The 24,670-nt window shown below is 37.8% G+C and overlaps 1 protein-coding gene and 1 non-coding gene across 2 annotated transcripts; both read right to left on the bottom strand.

The window, feature by feature from the left end:
- Positions 1-5,007: 5,007 nt before the first annotated feature.
- Positions 5,008-5,134, bottom strand: LOC127690389 (small nucleolar RNA SNORA17). Its single transcript, XR_007979102.1, has one exon. It is a non-coding gene; the product is annotated as a small nucleolar RNA SNORA17 (small nucleolar RNA).
- A 12,403-nt stretch (positions 5,135-17,537) lies between these two features.
- On the bottom strand, positions 17,538-18,476 carry LOC127689749 (olfactory receptor 958). The gene has a single exon (XM_052189367.1). The coding sequence runs from the start codon at positions 18,474-18,476 to the stop codon at positions 17,538-17,540; it is 939 nt and encodes a 312-aa protein (XP_052045327.1).
- Positions 18,477-24,670: the final 6,194 nt, after the last annotated feature.

Below are 24,670 nucleotides of genomic sequence, written 5' to 3'. Positions count from 1 at the left end.
TCCCCAACTCCATGCTTGTTTGTCTGCTAATGAACCTGTACATATCTAGTGCATGCTACCTGTGGCTGTCAGTTCATGTAGGTATATGTCCAAAGGTCTGGAAAACACTGTTTCCTGGAAATCATTTACCACCTCTGGCTCTTATAAACCTTCTGCTCCCTCCATCTTATGCACAGACATCTGAGCCTTGAAATAGTACTGTGATATCTGACTTAGGGTTGAGCATTTCAAAGTCTTTCTCTCCATAAGTTGTCCAGTTAAGAGTCTCTTAATTACCATGTACTACAGGAAGACACTTCTCTGATGAGGATGGGGTAGATTTCTCTATGGGTATAAAATAGTGTCATTAGCAATCATCTTATTACTATGTTTCTTTAGCAGGATAATAATACTGTTTTCTCCTAGGGCCCACGAGCTATGTAGATTCAAGTATATTCTACTTCTGCTTTATAGCTCAGTGTTTCATTCTGCTTATTTCATTGAAAACAATCTTCCACTTGTATATTATCTTCAGCTGTGCTCAAAGTTCTTAAACATAAACTGGTTTGGTATTAATTTCAGTCATGGGTGTTTTGAAACTTATGGAATTGTCTCATATATATATATATTAGTTTTCAAATAAAATTCTGTCTGCCTTCTATGATTTGGTTGGCATCAAAGAAACCCTGGACAAGTGTCACTCAGTATCTTTGGATTCTGTGAGAACTTCTCAACATCTCACCTCTACCTTACCTAAACCAGCACAGCTACTAGACTTGCCTGTCTCCAGCCTCTGATCCCTATATAATCTCAGCTGTTTTGGCTCTTGATCTCTGGGTACCCATGTACACTGCACCCCCCTCTCTTTCTCATCTCATCTTATCTCTTCCTTTCTTCTCACCTCCTCTCTGACTCCTCTCCTCACATTTCCCACTCCAATCTGGACCATTCCATTTTCCTCTGTATGTTTTCCCTTTCATATCTGCAAGAAACCTCTTCAGGCTATACCTGGGAAAAGTTACTCTCATATTTGCTATTCAATTTGATGATATTAATTTATTTTATATATAGTCTATCACAGTAGATCTATTATTTGGCTTGTGTTTGCATCTATTAGTGTTATTTCTTTTTTCTACTTTGGCTTTTTTAAGATGGGTAAATCTTTTGTTTGAAATTTTCATGCATTAATATAATACCTTTAGATAAAAATAACCCCTTACCTCCTCCCTTCCACTTACGCCCATATTGCCCTCTCTACTTTTCCCTCCCAAGTTCATGTATTCTATTATTAACATACTGAGTACACCTAGTACTACCAGTGTGTTTATGTGTACAATTGTCCACTGAAGCATGGGCAACCTACTAGGGCCCACTGAATCCCTAAATTTAACTGACTGACCCTGTGCCAGGAGCCACAAATGACAACAGTTCCTAAACCGGAATGGCAGTCGGGGAGATATTTCCTGATCCAATTTGGAGATTTGACTTACTTGGTCTTCTTCAGGCTTTTTTCACGCAGTCAAACCCTTGTAAGCTCATGTGTGCATCAGCCTTGCGATGCCCAGAAAACAACTCACATCAGTCCTTCACACACTGTTGCTTTTATAATATTCCCATCCTCTCTACTGTGAAGAACCCTGAGCCTTCAGGAGAGGTGTGTGATACAAGTGTCTCAAATAAGATGGAGGACTGTGTAGCTTTGTGTTGTCTCTACATTTCTTGTGCTGCCTTTAATTCAAATAGTAATATACATGTCAGATCATGTCATTAAAAACCCAGCATGCATTTTATGTCATCATTATTCTTCTAGCATAGATCACCCTTTGCTTTATCAGCAGTTACATTAGGGATGTAGACCCAGACCCCATCAGAGTCTGAGCTGACAAGAGCCAATCAGTCTTGCTGAAGCTGGGTCTCTGTCCTGACCTTAGACATACCTCCATGCTCTATCCCTTAAAGATCCCTTCTGAATTCTCTTGAGTTCTTTATTCTTCATGGAGTATAAACATTTATTTTTATCTCTTTTGGTATAATGGCTTTAAAACCGTATTCTGATCTCTATGGTCCCTTTGCTTATTTTAGGAGAACACAGAATTACACCTATTGTAGAATTATGCATCAAAGGATTACTTTTGAAACAGTAAACTAATTTGTGTAGAGCATTTTTGTCTCCTAGATCTCTGATGGCAACAAAATTTTAAATTTTGTTTGTAAATTGTCTACATGTTCTTAGCAAGAACAATGATCTATTCTAAACTTAGAGATTATACAGGTATTTTTTTGCTCTATATTAGTATTTAATCACATATATTTCTTAAATTATTCCATTACATTGGCATGTTAATTTTTTTAAATTTTCTTAGTTAAAAATAAACTATTGGTTCTTCGTGAATTTCACATCATGTGCCTCAACCTCACTCATCTTCCTCTTCCCTACTGCCTGCCCTCCACCCTTGCATCCTCTCCCTTAACAGGTAAAACAATTCTCATTGTGGAAACTAGTATGTCATAGTGTGTATATAGTATACCCCTTTCTCCATACTTCTTTGCTTGTAAATACTCATTGCAGTGACTCCTTGGTCTGGTATGAGGCCTCTGGCTTCTGCTATTCTATCAATACTGGAACCTTAGTGGGACTCCTCTCAGATAAACTTTTTGTTGCCCTGTATCATGGAGGTCTGTAGTACCATCCCCTTCATGAAGACCAGCATGTCACTGATGGGATAGATATTGGGGTAGATTAACTCAAAGCACTGGATCTGAGCTGGTCAGCCTGCTGTCTCTTCTGCTCTTATGCCCTTGGGGTTGGGTCAGGAGATTCCTGCAGCCAGGGTCAGCTCTACCCTGCTGCTCAGGCCATGTGCAGGGGCCTGCTCTCCCCAGTGTTGTAGCTGGTGAGGGATATAGCCAGTTCTTCCATTCCCATGACCCCAGGACCAGCTCTTTTGTCTGCCACTTCTCCCCCATCCCTAATCTATGCCACTGGCCAGGAGATGCCCAGGAGAGGCAGGGATGACTCTTTCACACTTATATGGGAAACCCTGCTAATTAAGGTCAAAGTTTATCAGGACTGGATAGTTCATCTGAACTCAGTGCAAAATGAAGGACTCCCTTTACCAGCAGAGCTTCACTTTCTCTTAAGTTGTCTTAGGAACCTAACTCCCCACAACTTCTACCTGGGGAAAGTTGAGTAGTATTTAGTAGAGCTACAAACCTCTGCCCCTAGGCCCCATAAGAACCAGCCTAGCAAGGAATCCTGGGATTTCTGGAATGCCTTTCCATGGAAATGAGATATTCATAGAACTTTAAAACTCTAGCCAATGTTTTTCATTTACCCTGAAAACAACTTCCTTCTCTTTAAAGTCTATACATAGGCCTGGTTCATTCCTAATAAAGTGTATTCATACATGCCTACCCCAAATGAAAGCAAGTATAAAAGCTGATTGTTGAAGAGAGCTCTTCCATTGAAGATTCTCAGAGAAGGCCTTAAAAATCTGTAAAACTAATATCCTCAGAGAAGGCCTTCATTCTTCTCTTGACCCTACCTCACCTCAGAGCTCAATCCCAGCCCAAATTAGATCCTGCATAACACCACCTCTTCTGGAGAATCCTCTTCATGTTTCCTGCCCAGTTGCAGCGACATCTGGACACCCTGAGAGGGAGGAAGCAGAGGATGCAGAACCAAAGTTGGACACCAAAATGTATCCCACACAGTCACACCCTTGGGACTGGCTTACCCACCGGCCCCACATCCAGGACCAGCTCTGATATGCTTCCCAAATGAGGTGCAGGGACTGCTTTCTAGAATGCATAGTACAAAGTGCAGGGGGAGGTGAGGGGCAGGAGTAGCTCTCCTGCCCGCCATAGATGAAGAGGTGGGTGTATCTCTCCCTCACCCCTGGACACAGCACAGCAGACAAATAGTAATTCCTGCTATCCCATGTTCACACCCTTGGAGCCAGCTCACTAGTACCCCTATCCCCAGGGTCAACTCTACTTTGCTGCCTAGGCATCTCCCAAGGATGCCACTGGTTCAGGGAAGGCTCAGCTCTCCTGTGCCCATGACCCCAGGGACAATTCTCCTGCCGGCAGCAGCTGGGGAGGGTTTAAAGAAGAGAAGGATGACTTCTCCTCTCACACCACCACTTGGGAGAGGAGAGATAGGGGTAAGTCTTCCACTCTAATATCCTTGGACTGGCTCATCAGCAAGTACCACAATGTGTGGAGCCTTCTCTCCTGAATACTGCAGCTGGTTAGGGACAGGGTCAGCTCTCCTGCTCTCATGCCTCCAGGGCCAGCTTTCCCACAGTGCTTAAGTGAGGTATATAGCTAATTCTACACAGCTCTCAGATATCAATATGTTCCCCAGGTAGCAGCCCAGATAAGGGACAGACAGCTGTTCTTTTATTGGCAAAAAATCCTTATTAATGCAGTGTGAAAGACCAGATATGGTCCTTGGTGGCAGCTTAGGCTAGAACTCCCCAGATGGCATAACCAGCTACTCACCCCAGGCTGCTCCCCACTACCCTTGAGTCTCCAGTTTTGCCTTTCTTCATTGTGCCCACATTCTTCTGATTCTCCTTGTCTTCCACTTTTCCACCACTTACTGGCTCCTCTTAGTGTCACTAAGAGTCTCTGAGTATCTGAGTCATCTATAGAGTCTCAGGAGTCCACAGGGCAGGGGTCATCTCAGACATGGTCTGCCCATAGGCCTGTACTATGCTGGATTGGTGCTCATCTCAGGCCAGCTCCCTGTCCAGGCTGCATAGTTCCTATCTGTTGGTTGTCTTGGGTTCTTTCCTGGACAGGCCTGCTCGAGCAACCCCTTGTGAGAGTTATCTGTCTCTGACGCACTCCTGTCCAGGAACCTGGTCCCAGGTAGGGCACTTCTAGTCTTTGGCTCCCTTCCCATTCTGGGAACCCATCTAAGTCTGCTTGTCACTGGACTGGTGGCTATCTCAGGCTATATATCTCTCTAGGAACCCTAGGGCTACAATGGAAGTCATCGCAGGCTTGTCTTTTACAGAGAAAGTTAGGCTACTAATCATTCAGATGGTCATAGGTCATAACACTAAGCATAGACATAGCCTCTCTCCTTACTGTAACTTACTGGTTCACATGTGGCACAGCAGCCTGCAATGCCTATAAGAGAAGAAAGACTTGTTAATTCTTAATGTCAATATTGTATTAGAAAGTGCTGTTAGGGCAAGGCCTGGAGGAGCTGAAGAGGTTTGCAACCCCATAAGAATATCAACAATATAAACCAACCAGACCCCCTGAATGCTCCCAGGAACTAAACCACCAACCAAAGGGTATACATGTCCTTATCTGGCATCACTGGGAGGGAAGTTTCTCAGTCCAATGGAGGCTTGATGACACAAGGTAGGGAAATGCTAGGGCGCTAAGGCAGAAGTGGGTCGTCAGGTAGGGGAGCACTCTCATAGAGGCAGGTGGAGGGGCAGGGGATAGGGGGTTCATGGAGGGAAAACTGGGAAGGGATATAACATTTGAAATGTAAATAAATAAAATAACCAATAAAAATAATTATATCATAAAAAAGAAAATATGGGCAGTAGTGGTGCACACCTTTAATTCCAGCACTTGGGAGAAAGAGGCAGGCAGATTTCTGAGTTTGAGGCCAGCCTGATCTACGGATTGAGTTCCAGGACAGCCAGGGCTTCACAGAGAAACCTTATCTCAAAAAACAAAACCAAAGCTGGGTGGTGGTGTCCCACGCCTGTAATCCCAGCATTCTGGGAGGCAGAGGCAGGCAGATTTCTGAGTTTGAGGTTCACTCAGCCTGGTCTACAGAGTGAGTTCCAGGACAGTCAGGGATATACAGAAAAATCCTGTCTCAAAAAAACCAAATCCAAAAAACCAAAAAACAAAACAAGAAAACCAAAAACAAACAAACAAATCAAAAACAAAAACAAAAATAAATAAAAAAAAGTAAAAAATAAAAAGTAAAAAAATAAAGGAAATGCCCTGTATCTATTTTTTACTACTTGTAATTATCAGTTCTAATTTAATCAAAAGTGACATGTGACTAAATCCTAATTATTCTTATACTTGACAACCTTGAATAAGCCTTTTAAGTGATTTCCCTTTACTCGCTTTACTGAAACATATTCTTCTTGTAATATCTCCCAGAACTGTTTAAAATTAAATTAAGTATTTTTCATAATTTTCAGCAGTGAAGTAACTCTTGGTGCACAATTAGCTTTCCTGATTAATAAATTAAGCACCACTTGTTGGGTTTTATAAAATGGAGCAATGGATAAGTTTTGTAGAGCCAGGTATGGTGAGGTGGAAGGGATGCGTCGGCAGGCTCCTGTTGAAACACCCTTTCCTCCTGAGGTACCAGACATACAATGAGTATAGTGTAGAATAGAGTTTATTTAGGGCATGGCAAGGGAAGTTGAGAAGGTAGCAGAGACAGACAGAGAGAGAAAGAGAGAGAGAGAGAGAGAGAGAGAGAGAGAGAGAGTCTAGAGAGAGTCTAGACGAGACCAACTAGGGGAGAGAGAGAGACAAAGGGGAAGGGATTTGTGGAACTACAAATAATTTTATCTTGTTTAAGTATTTAGCAATAAAAAAGTATTAGTAAGTAATGAGAATGAAGATAGGTAAAAGAGAGAAGAAAGAAGACATAGCCTCACAGAAAAGCAGTATGAGATGAACAAATAAATGATAAGACATAAAGCATTTCCCTTGGAAAACAAAGCAAAAATAAATAAAAACATTGTTTTTTTTAAAAAAAAAAAAACGATGGCAGTGTTCAGGGAGAGGGCAAAAATGATTGGAATCTCAGCGTGACGTGACTCTTTTGTGTCAAGAGTTTGAATGCAGATAGTAGCCATCGTGATAATCTCTATCATGAAGAGTGCAAATGTGCCAAAACACAGAGCTGGGCTCGCTACTGAAGATGGGAGCTGACGTTAGCCTTTTCTGCTCCAAAGGGCAGACATGGACAAGACACAAATAAGCAAATTACAAACAAGCGTTTGGGCTCGATGTCTACCAACATCTAGCTGAATGGCTCTTTCAAACTTTCAGGTCAGAGACTGCCCTGACCTCCTAAGACCATCTCAGGCAAAATATTGTCTTCAAAGACCAGTGTGTGTTGTTGTTTCTGCTGCTGCTGTTACGCTTAGTTAGTTTTGTTTATTGGTTTTTAAGTTAGTACATGAAATAATGGGTTTCATTATGACATTTTCCCGTGTGTATCATTTTATTATATACACTCCTTCAGCCTTTCTTCCTCTGGTGACGTCATGCTATCCTGCTGGTCCTTTTGTTCTCCTAAAGAATTCTGCTTATTCTTGGTCTACCTACTCTTTAATTTCTTAAGACTATGTCACATAATAGATTCTTTTGAGATGGAGAATGGGAGCTAGAGGAGAAGTAAAATCCAAAATCACTAACTTAAGCAGAAACAACAGAGTGTATAGTTACACTTTCTAAAATATTAGGCGATGGTTAGCCTGAGGTGTGTATTGGATTACTGATGCAGCAGAATTAATATAGTTTATCTGTTGGAAGTAAGACAAAGTTATTAGATACTAAATATTTTAAGACAAGAAAATGGGCTTGTCATGGAATTTAAATCAAAAGACATATTATTTTATTTAATCCCTGATATAAAATAGAAATACAAGATTCCTACTGCAGCTTATTTCTAATTAATTATCATCCCTCTAGAGAGGGATGAAATCTATACCATTCCCCAGCATTTTGTTTTCTCTTCCTATAAAGTCCTTTAGTTGCTAATGAGATACGCTCCAGATAAGGAACATCGGCTTGGATTTGCCCTTTAAAAACTAGCCCCGCTCCTTTCAGGTTTAATATACTTGAGTTATATCTTTTTTTCACCAGTAGTATCAGCATGGTAATGTAGCATCCTTCATTCCACACTATTGACACAGGTGCAGCAGAAACCAAGCAGAGGTTCCAAGAGATGACAGGATGATGTTAATGAAACTAGTGAATTAGTCTGTCTAGACATCTGACCTTCAGCTCTGTTGTCTTGGAAACTTAATTTTCTCAGCATACAGAAAACCCACCTCTGAAAAACCAGATTTAACAATAAACAAGCATGCTGCCTTTAGGCATATAAAACCTCACTTTATTAATTTACCATTAATCCAGGATATATACAACTGCTTGAGAAATATTCTGATATACACAGGAAGTCTGAAGATCAAAATTCCAATTTATCACACGAAATGGAAATTTGTTTCAGACTTCAGTGCTCAGCATAGGGATAAAGGAAGCCTAATAATAATAATAATAATAATAATAATAATGTGTTATACTTAATAGAATCCTGGTTCTTTATGGTCTTGCCTTCTATTTATGAACTAAAAAAGAACATTGAATTAGGATGGGATATATCATTAAACATTCTTTGTTTTGATAATAGAATGTAATAATGCATTTAACACTAGGACTACAATATATAGACAGAGCCAGGAACATAAAATTCCAGGGACAAGTAACTTTTTTCCATTTAAAGAAGTCAGGTTTCTGATCAGTGAAAATTTTGTCACATTCACCCCATCCACTAGACCAATATCAGGAACTCACTTCACATAGCACTTTAAATTTTGACTGCATTTATTACTGATATCTGAATATAAATAAATTCACATGTTCTGAAAACATATAGAGTAATTTCTACAACTGTTATTCCTCTCTACATCCGGATAAGCTTTACTCTGAGAATTAAATGTTTTCATTTATCAATTCATTTGTTTAGTTTATTTGTTGCATATAGTACATTTAATCATAAATACCTCCAAGTTTTCACTGTTTTATATGGTTCTGTAGCTGCACACCCTATACATGCCCTCTACAAACTTTCTGATTTACATGTTACAGCTTGGAAAAACTGCATGCATTTCCTGGGATTACTGTTAACTCCTGCAGGATAAGAATCTATTGGGTTCCTTAACATTATTGTATCTGTATTTCTACAGTGAAATACAGTGAATTAGTTATAAAATATTCTTGGAGCAAATTTTCTGTATTTCCCCAAGTTATTTAAAAATATTTTTCTATAATATCTACATTAAAAAATGATAAAAGATTTCTTTTAAACTTTACCAACTGAAAATTTAAGAATAAATCCAAAAGGTTTGATAATTCTATGTGTCACAATTTTAAAATGTCCTATACAATACAATGCATAACCATACTTGAATCTAGGGTCTTTTATTTTGCCCATATTAGTCTCCATTTTGTATACTTAATAGGTCATAGATATTGAGCTCTCTCTCTCTCTCTCTCTCTCTCTCTCTCTCACACACACACACACACACACACACACACTCACTCAATAAGGGTTTCCTGTTATAGCTCAGGTTGTGTTGTTTTGGAACTTACTAAATACCCCAAGAGGAACTTTGAACTCACTGTGATAATATCATGGCTTTCTGAGATCTGAGATTATAGTCATAAGCATCTATACCTGGACTTAGAATTTTCTATAAATGTTTAATTCTTTTTTTTATAAATGCCTAAATTACAAATTGATTGGTTATTTATTTACATTTCAAATGTTATCCCCCACTTTCTGGTTTCCCTTCTGCAATCCCCCTATCCTATCTCCCTTCCTCCCTGCTTACGAGGGATAACATTTGAAATGTAAATAAACAAAATAACCAATAAAAAAGAGGGGAAAGTTAGAAAACCTCAATGTACAAGTTTTCACATCATTAGTTTAAATTAAAAGCAGAGGGAACACACCACTCAGAATGGCGAAGATTAAAAACTCAGGAGACAGCAGGTCTTGGCAAGGATGTGGAGAAAGAGGAACACTCCTCTACTGCTGATGGGATTCCAGAGTGGTACAACCACTCTGGAAATCAATCTGGCACTTCCTCAGAAAACTGAGCATGACACTTCCGGAAGACCCTATTATACCACTCCTGGTCATATACCCAGAGGATTCCCCGGCATGTAATAAGGATACACGCTCCACTATGTTCATAGCAGCTTTATTTAAAATAGCCAGAAGCCAGAAAGAACCCAGATGTCCCTCAGTGGAGGAATGGATACAGAAAATGTGGTATATTTATACAATGGAATACTACTCAGCAATTAAAAACAATGAATTCATGAAATTCTTAGGCAAATGGTTGGAAATGGAAAATATCCTAAGTGAGGTAACCGAATCACAAAAGAACAGACATGTAATGCAGTCACTGATAAATGGTTATTAGCCCAGAAGCTCTGAATACCCAAGACAAAATTAACATATCAAATGATTCCCAAGAAGAAAGAAAGAGAAGGCCCTGGTCCTGGAAAGGCTTGATCCAGCATTATAGGGGATTACCAGGACAGAGTATTGGGAGCAGGTTGATTGGAGAATGGGCAGAGGGAAGAGGGCTTATGGGCCTTATGGGGAGGGGGAAACCGGGAAAGGGGAAATCATTTGGAATGCAAACAAAGAATGTAGGGGAAACAAGGTTTAAAAAAAGCAGAGGGGAAAAAAAAGAAGAGAATATGCTAATGCTGTCACCAGGATCAGTCCCACAGATCCTGTAAAGCAATCTTATGTGCTAAGAGAAAAGCTAAGCTGAAGATAACAGAAACTGACACAGGAGGGTTTGAGGAGTGTGCATTCAGTGCCTGGAATGGAAGCTCAAGGTAGAGGAAACAGAGGAGGTGAGCTTCTGAAGCTGCAGGGGTGGAAAGTTAAGTTTTCATAGATGGCGTTTACCAAAAATATATCTTTCCTAAAATGTTTTACTTTTGATATATAATTCCATTGTTTCTTATCTCCAAACCTTCCCACATACCATCTTCACTCTTTCAAAACCATGGCCTCTTTCTTTTTAAATTAATTATTGTCTCTTAATTTACTGATAAATGTTTCTGATGAGGCAAAAGAAAAATTCATATTAGAAAAGGTTTTAATTTACAACATACACTAATTTATAAATTAAATTACACTTTGTAAAATATGAGTAGCTCAAAGATAAATTTAATAGATACATTTTGTATGACAAATATTTGAGTTTCTATACCATTTCCTCTAGTTTTTAATTCCACATTTAAAAGGGAAGAGGAGTTATCATATGTAGTTGAAGAATATTAGAGTCTACTAAAACAAATAAGAACTCATACAATATTGCTTAAGATTTTAATATGTACCAGGGACTCTGGTAAGTGTCTTATTAGACTTTCTTGACTCAGCATTTTCAACACATCAGTAAAGTAAAAAGATTACTCCTTCAGAGATATTTACACTTCCATGTTCACTGCTGTTCTATTGGCATCTATGAAGTGGAATAAACCTGGATATCCAAGGAGAGATGAGTGGACAAGGAAAAAAATGTGGCATTTATACTTAATGAAATATTTCACTGCTTCAAAGAAAAATGAAATTTGAAGTTAAAAGGGTGAAGCTAGAAAAATTATACTGGATGAGGAGGGAACATAGGTTCAGAAAAACAAATGCCACATGTTCTCTCTCATATGTAGATTACTAGCTTCAAATCTTTGTGTATTTAACTTAGAGCAAAGGGAGATGTCAAAAACTAGAAAGAGGGCTTAGAGGGTAATTTAATGGAGAATAAAAATTATCAATAAAACAAAAGTGCTGAAGTGGAATACTCATGACAGAAATTCATAATTAGAAAGGGAAATATGAACAAACAGAAAATTAAGGAGTAGAGGAGAGGGAAGAATCCAAAGAAAAGGTGTACGGAAGCTTGTTAACTTATAGTCCAATTTAAAAGGTAAACTCAAATGTAGTAGAACACACATGAAAAGATAAAATGGGTGGGAACACTGAGAATTAAAAAATTAATGAAGGATGGAGAACAGTAAGGGATGGTAGATGGGGTAACCAAAACTAACAGTATATATAAACACCTAATGAAATCCTTCTAATTAGTAATCCATTTTAAGTGTAATTCTTAAAAGAGAGGGGATAGGGGATAGCTGTTCCAGAAGAGTAGACAATGGTGTTCCCAGAGGCTTGAGTTATTAGATGAAAATACAAGATATAGGGTACCGTCTTAAGAGTTATTAGTCAAGGAAGCCCTAGAAATCTCTAAAACAGCACAGGGCATTTCCATTTGCATTGATTACCCATCATGACCATTTGTTAAGGACCTATTTCTGAAGACATGACAAAATTTTGCTGAAGAACACAGAAAAGTTAATTTTAAACAACCAGGAAGCTTCGTATTGGCTGGCTATTATATTATTGGAAAGTGCTATGCAGGCTATTTGGGAAAGAAAAATATTCCTAGTCTTACCCAGCATTGGACTTTGAATACTACAATACTGACCTTCTAGGTAAGGTAAACCTACTAGTGCAATAGTGGCACAATTGCTGTAGTGTAACCAATTAGTTTTCAGTTATATTTAAGGCATGCTTCAAAGACAGAAATTCATACCTGTTACTCTAAGCCTTGACAAAAGGTTGAAGAGCTCATAGAACCTATGGGAAAAAGATGCTATTATTATTTTGCTGAATATCAATGCTGTCACATTGCCTTCTAAACATTTATGTTTATACCCATAGACCTGAGCTACTCTCAACCATGTTCATCAGAGCATCTTATGCAGTTAATAGCAATCAATAGAAAGGTGTATAGGGGTTCAGAAAAAGAGGCTCAGAGATCAGTCCCAATGTAATATATATATAAACCAACAACCACAAAGGCTCAGGGAATTTTGCAGCAAGAATAGATAGACTATAAAAACATAAGACTATAGATGAGTGCTGTGAAATGCTGTGGTTATATGCACAACACTTGCAAAGGTCACATCATCATAAATCCTAGCACAAATAGCAATTGGCATCAATTCATACAGTCAGTGGTTAGGTTTTATTTATTTGTTTGTTTTATTTTGTTTTGTTATGTTTCATTTTTGGTGTGTGGGGTGGGGTGGGGTGGGGAGTATCATTCTTTAATGAAGATGTAGCCACTGGCAGATTTTCCCATGACTCTGAGAAGCACTGCATGGCATATTAGAATTTTGTTTGTCTGTTTGCTTTTCATTTTGTTTCTGAAGTTGAAATAAGACATGAAATTTGGAGGTCATGTGATGAGGAAATATTTAAGGAGTTTGAGAATAGAACTACATGTAGGATAAATATGATCATATTTCATTATTTACATGGATGAGATTGACAAGATACATAAAATGTTTAAAACCCAAAATGGCTCTGAAAAATAATGTAGAACATTAGATTAATACAAATAATGGAATCTTGGACTTTTTTTCAATTTTCGTAAACAAATAAATATCACTTATAATATAGTTCTTAAATGTTAAGCTATATTATCCCTCGGTCAATGAGCACAGAACCTGAGTAATTATCAGGAGTAGAAGAAATATTTGTTTTAATTTCTTTGAAGGGTGACATCTTGATTTCATTTCCACAGCTGGTATACTATATTCTCAACAAAAGCAATGTAAGAAAAAAAAGCTTTGGGTTACAATTCAAAATCACTATTGATCTTGGCAGGCAAATTAAGAAGCTAGTCATATTATATTCAGCCAATAGCAGAGAGCGAATAAATAAAGCAAGTATGCCAGTTGACCCCCGGTTCTAGTTTTTGTTTGATTTTGTTTTAATTCTAGGGCCCTGCCAATGTGCCACCCATTTTCATGGTGAGTTTCCCCAATTCAATCAACTCAATTGAGAAAATCTCTCACAGGCATTGCCACAGACCAAACTACTCTAGAATTATCCCTTCCCAGGTTATTAACATCAACTAGCCATCACCATGCAGGAAAGATCAAGTACCATGAGGATTCAGAGCACTGACTAGAGATGAAATGTTAGTAGATTAAACTCAGTGGCAATAATCACCCAGATCTGTGACACACATTTCCAGCATCTTCTTGGTTTACTTATCTTAAAATTCTGAGAATCAAACACATCCTATTCTGCTGGGGACAACATACAATGACAGGGACTGCCTGTAGTAGGCCAGGATGGAAACATCTTAGAAGCCCACCGCGGCTCCTTGTAGAAAAGGATGGTATCTGGGACCCTGAGAAGCAGTAGACACACCCCTCCAGGGGACCTACCATCTGAAATAAGGGACTGCCTGCAGTGGGCCAGGATGGAGACATCTCAGTAGCCTGCAGAAGCTCTTTGTAAAAAACACTTGTTCCCATTTCTCCTAACCTTAGCCCTGGACAAGGGCTGTATAGATTTCATTTGTGCGTGACTGCTTTTCAGTTGGCTTGGTGTGAATAATTATTCTATTATATCTGACTTTCTTACTTCCTTCTCCTTCTGCTCTGGCAAATTCTGTGAAACCAGATGTTCCCTGATGTAATGATTCTTAAGCAATTAAAAATTGAGGCATGGGGCACAGCACAGCACAGCCCTAATGTCCCAAGTACATGCTATGTGTTCTCATCTTGGAAACAAGGTAATAACTGCACAATGGTAATTCCAGATTAATCCTTGACTTGCAAAGAAAGTTTGATGAAATTATTAGAAAATAAATTAGAGCCAACATTGGGACCCCGAGAAAGAAAAAAACCTATTAAAGTTATGAAATTAGTTTTGCACAACCTTGAGAGTGGTTCCTGGATAAGCAAGTATAGAATATGTAAAATCTTACATAAGTAAAACTAACTCAAAACACTGGGACTCTAAGGAGAGTCATTGTATGCAATGTGTAGAAGCAGAAAGCTAGGGGAACTACGGAGTTAAGGGTTAACTTGACTCTTTCTGGCCTTGCCTGGCAGCTTTGCCCATGTCATTTATCATTAGAGTTTCATAAGAAAATGCAAGTAGCTGGCCTCAGAGCTCTGAGCTCTGAAATATAATAAGATAAAGTTAAAGTTTAAATAATAAGTTTGCAATTAGTATTTCTTTGGCTATCGGCCTGGGTATAGGGAAGCTTCAAACTTCCGGGAACAATTTTAATTCTTGATTCTTTGTGGGACATGGTTATTCTTTTGAATTTGATTTGGCAATGATTATAAAATGTCTTTTTTTCTATCTGCTTTTGGAGTATCAATAAAAGACTGGGGCAAGAAAAGGGCTAGAGAGCATGTAGACAGCATGTAGAGAGCATGTAGAGAGCATGTAGACAGCATGTAGAGAGCATGTAGAGAGCATGTAGACAGCATGTACACAGCATGTAGACAGCGGGTAGACAGCACGTAGACAGCATGTAGACAGCATGTAGAGAGTGAGTAGTGAGCATGTGAAGGGTAAGTGAGAGAGCGAATGAGGAGAGCATGAGAAGAGCTTGTGAAGAGTGAGTGAAGAGAGAATGTGAGGTGTGTAGGGAGAGGAGGGAGAAAGGATAGTGTATGTGGTGTATGTGAGAGTGAAGGGGAACTCACATGTATGAGCATGAGAGTTCAAGAAAAGCATACAGGAGAAAAGCAGAGCGCACAGGGGAATGCGGTGTGTGTGCAGCGTAAAGCTGCAAGCAAATGAGAGAGAGAGAGAGAGAGAGAGAGAGAGAGAGAGAGAGAGAGAGAGAGAGGGAGAGAGAGGGAGAGAGAGGGAGAGGGATGAGGGAGAGGGAGAGAGAAGAGAGGGAGAGAGAAGAGAGAGATCTTCCACATCTACTTATCTCACGCAGGACTTTGCCTCCCAACGCCCTCATCAATGACACACCCCAAGCACAATCAGTTACTTCTTTTTCTTGAGGTTTCTTTGTATTAATGATGCCTATATGAAGAAGATACTAATAACAAGAGCTCTGGAGTCAGTCTACAGTCTATTTAATTCCAGTTGTACAGGTTATTATCCAAAGATATAGCATATTTATTCTGTTTTTAATCTCCCCTTGTATAGAATGAGATAGCATCAATGCAAGTACTTCACACAATCAAAGGAGTTCTTGTAAGCATTACACATTCAAAAATAATACTCATCATATGCTAAATTGAAGGCAAGGGCAACTGCTTTTTTTCTAGTACTATAATGTAAATCTAATAACAGTAAGAAATACAAATCAGAATCACAATGAGTCATCATGCCCTACCTTGGAGAATAGCTATAATGACAAAAGTCATTAGGTTAAAAAGTGAAAGGTAACACATGTGGAGAAGGAAAAGCAACAACTACACAGTAGGAATGCAAATTAAAAGAAGCATCCGTTTCTGAAAACACTGGTAAGTTTCTTCCAAAAACCCAAAGTAAAATTACCATATGCCCCCCCAAATCCCCATTAAATCCCATTATCAGATTAATAACAAGATATAAAGGATATGCTAAAAATGTGTGCACTATTATGTTCATTTTATCATTATTTGTAACAGATTCTGAGATTCACTTAAGTGTCCTTCAATAGATTAATGGGTAATGAAAATATATCTCATGTGGATAATGAAGTGTATTCAACCTTACAATGCAGGATGTCAGGTAATTGGGAAGCACAGGAATCCATCTGCAGTGTTATAAAGTGAACACTGCCAGACTAGAAAACAAATGTTCAACATACAACACCAATTATGGAATCCAAAATTCTCCAATTCCCAAAAACACATGGGAAAATTTAGGAACTAGAATAAGGTGCTTGTATTTGGAAAAATGATTTTTAAGGAATAAAAATTTCATTATAGTGAAGAAATTATTTCAAGAGATTTATTTTATAGCATGGTGACTATAGTTAGTGATGATGTACTATATCTTTGAAGAGTACTTATAATGTATTGTCAGCTTTTTCATCACAAAATATGAGCAAGATAATATATGTGTAAATTAGCTGGGTTTAAGGAGTCTACAATATGCATGTAAGTCAAAACATATTTTTGTGCACAAAGCAGAGCTTAGTTCTTTGTGTATGTAGAGTTGCAAGACATGAAGAAGTATGGGCAACTGAGGGAAGCTGGCAGCAAGAAAGAGGTTCTTCCCCAGGGAATGGCATAGCCAATTGGTTTTCCAGTGCCAAATGATCAGGAATACACAAGTAATGTTATATAGATGAAGTTATAATTAGGAGTAGATGTGTATATACAGATACATGTGTACATGCAATAACAATTAGAGTAACCAGAGGCTGTAAATCTGAAGGAAAGATTTATGTAGGAAAGATTGGAAGAGTTATGTAGGAGGTTTTGGAGTGAAGAAAGGCAAGGGAGAAATGTAATTACATTATTATCTAAAAATTTTAAATAGAAAAAACATTAATTTTAAATATCATAACTAAATTTCTCAACTATTATGGTTGTATTTAAAACCATTACCCAAGAAAAATGTATATACATATATGCATATATGAGAGAAAGTGCCAATACTCTTTAGAGATAAGTGAATACTCTTGTTCAATTATTGTCCTTTTTTCCTTTTTGTAATTTTTGTCTTTATGCTTAAGATTATCTCACATATAGTAGATGAATCTTGTATGAGAGAAACCTTCTTTTCTGAGTGACTATTACTTCCCAAAAAAGGCGAATAACAACAACTAAGACTAAGCTAGTAAAAGACCAACATTAGTGAAGCTATGTTCACCCTGTGCTAAGGATCTATCAGCAGAAGCCCATGGCAATATCAATGCTATATCACACAAGTGATTTATTATTATTATTGTTATTGTTATTATTTATTTTTCTTCCTAATCCTCAGAAACTGGTCCCTTCCCATGCAGTATCTTTTTCAGGGCTATCTTTACTTCCTTATTCCTCAAAGTATAGATCAAAGGGTTCAGCATTGGTCCTACCAAGTTCATCAGAATTTGCACTACAGTTCCCAGCATGGGATTTGGTGTAGGCTGTAGGTATACAGTGATTATAGGTCCATAGGCACAGAGGATAGCAATGAGATGGGCACTGCAGGTCGAGAAGGCACGCTGACGCCCCTCAGTTGAATGAATGCTCAAGATGGAGATTGTGATTCGCGTATAGGACAAAAGGATCAGGAGAAAGCAGACAAGGGACACTAGACCAACATTAGTGAAGCTCACTCTCTGTGCTAAGGACGTATCAGCAGAGGCCAAGGGTAAGATGGCTGGTATGTCACAGAAGAAGTGATCTACTTCATTGGGACCACAGTAAGGCAAAGTGAAGGTAAGGGAAGTTAAGACAGTGGAATGGAGGCATCCTAAAAGCCACGTGCCCACAGCTAGCGCCACACAGATCCTAGAATTCATGATGACTGAGTACCGTAGGGGGTGACAAATAGCAGCAAAGCGGTCATAGGCCATCACTGTATACAGAAAGCACTCAATGCTCCCAAGGAAATGAAAGAAGAAGAGCTGGGAGACACAGTCTTGATAGGAGATAAGTCTGCTAAGTCCCATAAGGTAAAAGAGCATTTTTGGACAGGTCACAGAAGAGAAACCCATATCAAATACGGACAAGTTCCCCAGGAAAAAATACATGGGTGTATGAAGGCGAGTAGAGGAAATAACAGCCACAAGGATCGACACATTTCCCACCAGGGTGCAGGCATAGAAGGGCAGGAATAACACAAAAAGCATAGTCTCCCAGCCCTCTGTGTGTGGGATTCCCAGGAGGACGAACTCCGTCACCACTGAGCAGTTTTTTATCTCCATAAGAGGCAGCTCTGGGAGAGGAAGAAGAAACAGAGGTGGTGGAGAATGTCTTGGCTCAAAATCCACAGAGTACACATGACAAGAAAATGAAATGCATGTGGCAGTGTTTTGGTCCTATGCCACAGAAAGACTGCTCATAATCCAATTTAGAAAATGTTAGTACAAAAAATGCTTGCTGTTGCCAACTGAATGCTTTATCCACAAAATAGTTTTGCTGTATTGATTGCAAATGCAGATGTTCCTTGTTAAGTTAACGCTGAGCAAAGATCATGTTTGAGAAAGTAAGGAAAATATCCACATAAATATATGCTGGTCCTTCACTATAGCAGAGAGATATCAAATCTCAAAATAATTTTAAAATTTTCACATCCCTAGAGTTAGGAACTACAATTTCAACACCATTGTATATGCAATTTACTATTAAGAGCAGCCTTATGTTTTACCCCTTTGTTCATGAAGCAAGATTAACTGATCACTACTTGACACTTCAAAATGGGTTTGTTTAATCTCGGTTCACTTAATTCTTATAGAATGTCCACGCTTTACATTTTGAATAAAGTTAATACTGAAGCATTGGCTGGGATAAGCAACTCAGCCAAATCCAGGGTAATAGGAGAAATTATGATCTAAATTATTTTTTGTAGATATCAGTCTTTCCACTTTATGACATCTGTGATGGAGTGGATCATATTGCTGCACCTGTTGGACCAGACACAAACATTATTTGTGTTTGTGCCCCCATAGAAAGCAGTGAAAGATTAATGTGTCTTTCTGACTATGCACACAAGCACACATGCACATACACAGAATTGTGAGGTCTAGGAGTACATTGTATCATGTATAACTATACCTATGGTGGAAAGTATAATAATTGGTATTATTAAATGCTGAGAAATTAAAGATCTCAAGCTAAAATTGTTCAGTGCCTAGGAAGAACTGGATAAATTGTTTTACTTTACACATACTTATGTGAAAGATCAGGTAGCTATCTTCCTTGTAAAGCAGTTGATACTATCTACCTGTGCTTTAACTACATTCCACTAAATATTTACTTACTTGGCTCTCATAACTGGAGAACACTTGCTATTGTTCTACAGGTGAATGAATGAAAGAAAGAAAGAAAGAAAGAAAGAAAGAAAGAAAGAAAGAAAGAAAGAAAGAAAGAAAGAGAGAGAGAAAGAGAAAGAAAGAAAGAGAGAGAGAGAGGGAGAGAAAAGAAATAGGCTACAAACAAATCTACACATGCATTTATAATATCTATTCCAAATGTCTGTCATCCATTTAATAGAAATGCAAATAAAGCTATCTAAATACAGGCTTATTACAATTTTTATTTCATTAAGCATTTTGAATCAAGTACAAATTCTTTGTAAAGGGAAATATTAAGAATGGATGGAGCTGGAGAACATCATACTAAGTGAGGTAACCCAGACTCAAAAGATGAATCATGGTATGCACTCACTAATAAGTGGATATTAACCTAGAAAACTGGAATATCCAAAACATAATCCACACATCAAATGAGGTACAAGAAGAATGGAGGAGTGGCCCCTTGTTCTGGAAAGACTCAGTGAAGCAGTATAGAACAAAATCAGAACAGGGAAGTGGGAAGGGTTGGGTGGGAAAACAGGGGGAAGGAAGGGGACTGATGGGACTTTCGAGGAGTGGGGGTCCAGAAAAGGGGAAATCATTTGAAATGTAAATAAATATATCAATAAATTTAAAAAAAAGAAAAGAAAAAAAAGAATTGTATCTGTGAGATTATTTTCAAGCAAGATAAAAAAAGAGAGAACACAATTGCTATATTATATTTTTTTATCAGTGAATGATTATATAAATCCTGGATTTTGAGATCACTTGTAAACAAGCATTTCAAATTCTCTTCTATTGATAATATGCACTATGAGCAGATATGAACATCACACTTACATGACTTACAAGAAGGAAGTTTGCTCTTTAAGCTTCTGTCCATTGGTCTTTCTGACTGTTAATTCACATTGAAATTGGAAATCTCTGACGAAACCACTGAGGGAATCTTCTCTCATGCTCACTAAACTCTTCTTTGACAAGAATCAGGGAAAATGATTAAAAAAAAAAAAACCTAAATGTGCCTCTGTCTTCCACAAAAATGTCTTCTAGGCAACTTCATTATTTTCTCATATACAGAAATTTAAATGTTTTTGGAGTCCTTCAGAACCAGAGAATGTTTGCTATTCCAACAGTTTCTGAAAAAAGACTAATCAGATACTAGTAATAAATCCAACTAAGGTATTTCTGATAATGCCTCATCTAGTGGCATTACTTTGAAATTATTTTAAATAATAAAATGAAAGCTAAAAGGATAAAGCCATTTCCAGACATACTATTTCTGTGACCGACCTAGGAAAAGAGAAATATATAATGGATTTAATTCAGTCTGTGACCCATATAGATATCATCCCTTAGCATAAGTACATACTATTAAGTTGTCAAGTGTCAGTCATAAACCTTGGTCTTTTTTTAAATGTCCAATTCCAAATATTTTAGTGTAAAATTATTATACTTGCTCTGGACTCAATTACGTCTTCCAAAAATATAAGCATAAAATGCCTCAAACCATTAGATTATATTGTTGAGAGGAAACTTGATTAAAGTTAAGTAAGGGTATAAGGGTGATTGATCCAAAAGAAGCAATGTTCTTATTATATACAAGGAAGAACACCAGATTGCTTTCTCTCCCATTTCTCACTCCCCATGTTTCACCACCTAAGGACCCAGTGATACCATGACTGTGCCAGCTTCCTAAACCAACCGGATACAAGCCTTCACTTTTTCTTAGATGGTTGTCTATGCTAAGTGTTTGTGGCAGGCCTTCATGATAATTGTAATTGACTAAATACTCCTAATTTTCCATTAGTTTGATTTGGAAACACATTTCCACTTACTGACTTCCCAATAAACATGTTTTTCAACTGAAAAAATTGACTTCCATAACAGAAATAGAACTCCACGTGACTTTTTCAGAATTAAATATGTATACACATTAGTCAAAATGTATTAAGATCAGCAATAAATAAGAAAAAAATGCTATAAACCTAACCCTACCCTCTTTTGCATGAATTTCATATATTTATAATCTGATCTTTTCCAAAACCCACAAACTTCATATTCTCAAATAACTGAAAATAAATAAAACATAAGATATTAAAATAGAAAAAAAACAAAGATTAACTACCAAAATTTATCTATTTGGAAAAAATACTGAAAAATATTACTTTCTGATGATGACTTCTGAATAAAAAAGAAACTTACCCAAATAATGTGCAGGAAAGTAGACAGAATGATATATCAAGTAGCTAAATATTAAGCGCTCAATAAAAATAAGTTATTAAAAAGGTAGCAAATATTTATAAAAACTGACTAATAGACATAAAATATGGACATTCACATAAAATACTTTCTATTTTAACTGTGCAGTTAGCTAAGTAAAGTCTTAGTGGGTAAAAGGCATTTGTTATCTTCCAGTTTTATGGGTTGGAAATCCAGGCATTACCTAATTGCATATCACGAGTTCTGCCAGGAAATCTTATGAGGTTGCTGTGAAGCTGCCGGTTGGGAACTGGGACTTCAGTCATACCTGAAGTGCCCACTAGGGAAGACCCCTGGGCTACTATCCAACTGAGACCTGCAACAGTATGGCTCCGGAACATGAGAACTGCCGTCTCTAAGGCAATCAAACCAAAATACTACAAAGTGGAGAATACCATCTAGATGGATGGAAGGCACAACTGTTTACAATCTAACATCATGGTGACAATCAACCACCCCTGCCACCTTCTATTGTTAGAGCTAATATGCTAAATCCAAGCAGAAAACAGCAATGTAGAACACCAGAGGAGACCGCAATCTAGTAATAACTGACTACCTTGGGACAACCAGATATTCGTACTTTTCAAGATCAAAATGGAAATAATTTTTTATGTTATCACAAACAGAACACAATTTTACATAGATTAAAGATTTAAAACTGAGAAATAAAGCCATAAAAATTAAGGGCCAATTAAGGATAAAAATGGTAAAGATATAAAAACATCCAAATATAACATGAATAAAAAATGTAGACATAATAGTTATATTATAAAACTAAAATTTTGTACTTTCATTTGTAGTATCATTTTTACAAAAATGTAATTACCATAATACATTTAACATTTGGAAATACCAACATGTGATGACAAGAAGACGATTCCTTAAATCAATGTAAATGAACATGGACTATTATGAATGTCTATTTATTACCTATTAATTTTAATCTTGCTAACATTTTATGATTCCTAGTTTAAGCACTAGTAAATATATTTATAAAGCTTATGTAATAACTGTATCAGTTAACCTACGAAGTTATGTTGTTTTACACTACCACCAAATCAATGACTAAACTATAAGCTGGTTTTCGCCCAGGACCTCAAATATAATTGTTCATTCTATCTATGAAGTACAGACATTTTACAACTATCAGACATTTGTAGTAGGGGAAAACATTTTCTCAAGTATGTCAAATCTTATCAAAAGAAAAGATCAGCCAGGCAGTGGTGGCACATGTCTTTAATAACACCATTTTGGAGGCAGATGCAGGCGGGTTTCTGAGTTTGAGACCAGCCTGGTCCACGGAGTGAGTTCCAGGACAGCCAGAGCTACACAGAGAAACCCTGTCTCAAAAAACCAAAAAATAAAAATAAAATAAAAAATAAAATAAATAAAAAATAAATAAAATAAAGACCATTGTTGCTACTTTGGACCTTTGGATGATATAGTGGAAGCTCCCTTTAGGTTCTTTCAAAGCACCAGTTTGGCACTGCTATTATCCACATTTTTAGCCCCTTATATAGCATTCAGAACTGAAGACACCCTTGTAAGACAGGCCATTCCATTCATAACCATCTTTTTGGATTCAAAATCCCTTTCCCATTTTTCCAAGAAAATGTTTTTACTTTTGTGTTTTCCACTGTGACAAATCAAACATGTGTTTGCATCAGACATCTTTCTATAAACATTTCTCTTATTCTCTTCTTCATAGATTAAATTTCTTTGGATTCCTAGTCATTTATCATTTCAAGGTGTCAGTCTTGGAAAAGATAGTTTTAGTCTTGAAGCTAATGTCCCATGTGTAATGAGGTCTAGGATGAACCTGGGACATGAAACTATTCTCAGATATCTGTGAAAGACTGAATGAGTGAGTGAGTGAATTAATAAATGAGTGAATGAATGCATTTTCCTCATTGTGTGAATTCCTTGCATAAGTGTTATTTATTTGTTTTCCATGCTAGCACTCCTACCCCAAGTGCCAGCTCCACATGAAAAAAAAAATGAGAACACCAGGTAACCTTCCCATAGACCTTCTCTACTTTCTCTGTCCCGCACTACCCTTACCCAATCAATCAGGCTTTCACTAGCACTGAAACAGAACACCAGCTGCAGCCTCTTTTCCTCCCTGTCCACATCTCCTGTGGATCTTACAAACCATGCCCTCCTGGCCTCCCTTGCCTAACCTTTCAAAGTGTCACAGACCCCGGTCTCAGGCAGACAACCCTTACTCAACCACAGGCCATACCTGCCAGAAGACCAGGAAGGTTTTACACAGACCTTCTCTACTCTCACTGCCAATGCACAGAACCAGTACCTCAGACATGTCTCTAACACTTCAGCAGAACTCTAACTGAGGTCTCCATCCCCCATGGCCCAAGTCTCCTGTGGATCCCAGAGATCAGAACCATTCCCCCTAACATTCCTCCCCTACTTGTCACTGTAACCCAGTCTCCAACAAGAGCATCATTCCCTGTGAAAACACCAGCCAACCAGTTCAATAAAACAGGCACCACACAGCCATTGCCGTATATGAAAATTGAGAGAGGAAAGAGAAACCAAACACCTGACCAACAAAGACAAACTCAAAACCAGGTGCCTAGACCTATAGTCACCCAAACCTAGATGCCTAGGTGCCAATGTCACAATATAATCAGTAACAGCCAGGAGAATACATTGTCACCAGAGACCAGCTATCCTACTGCAGCAGGCCCTGAGCATTACAACATAGCTGAGGGAAAGTGCTTTAAAAGCAACTATATGAAGATTGATGGAGGTCCTTACAGAGGAAATGAATAATGTGTTTACAAATCCTGAATGACAACGGGCTGGGTTCTTCCATATCAGTCACG

This window comes from Apodemus sylvaticus, chromosome 7, assembly GCF_947179515.1.
Source record: "Apodemus sylvaticus chromosome 7, mApoSyl1.1, whole genome shotgun sequence".
In the NCBI taxonomy this organism is placed as follows: Eukaryota; Metazoa; Chordata; class Mammalia; order Rodentia; family Muridae; genus Apodemus; species Apodemus sylvaticus.
The sequence above is the reverse complement of the archived record's forward strand: the minus strand, read 5'-3'. Positions and strand labels throughout refer to the sequence as shown.

What these genes read in the sequence shown, in the direction of transcription:
- LOC127689749 (XM_052189367.1), bottom strand. Translation starts at nt 18,476, where the DNA reads ATGGAGATAAAAAACTGCTCAGTGGTGACGGAGTTCGTCCTCCTGGGA.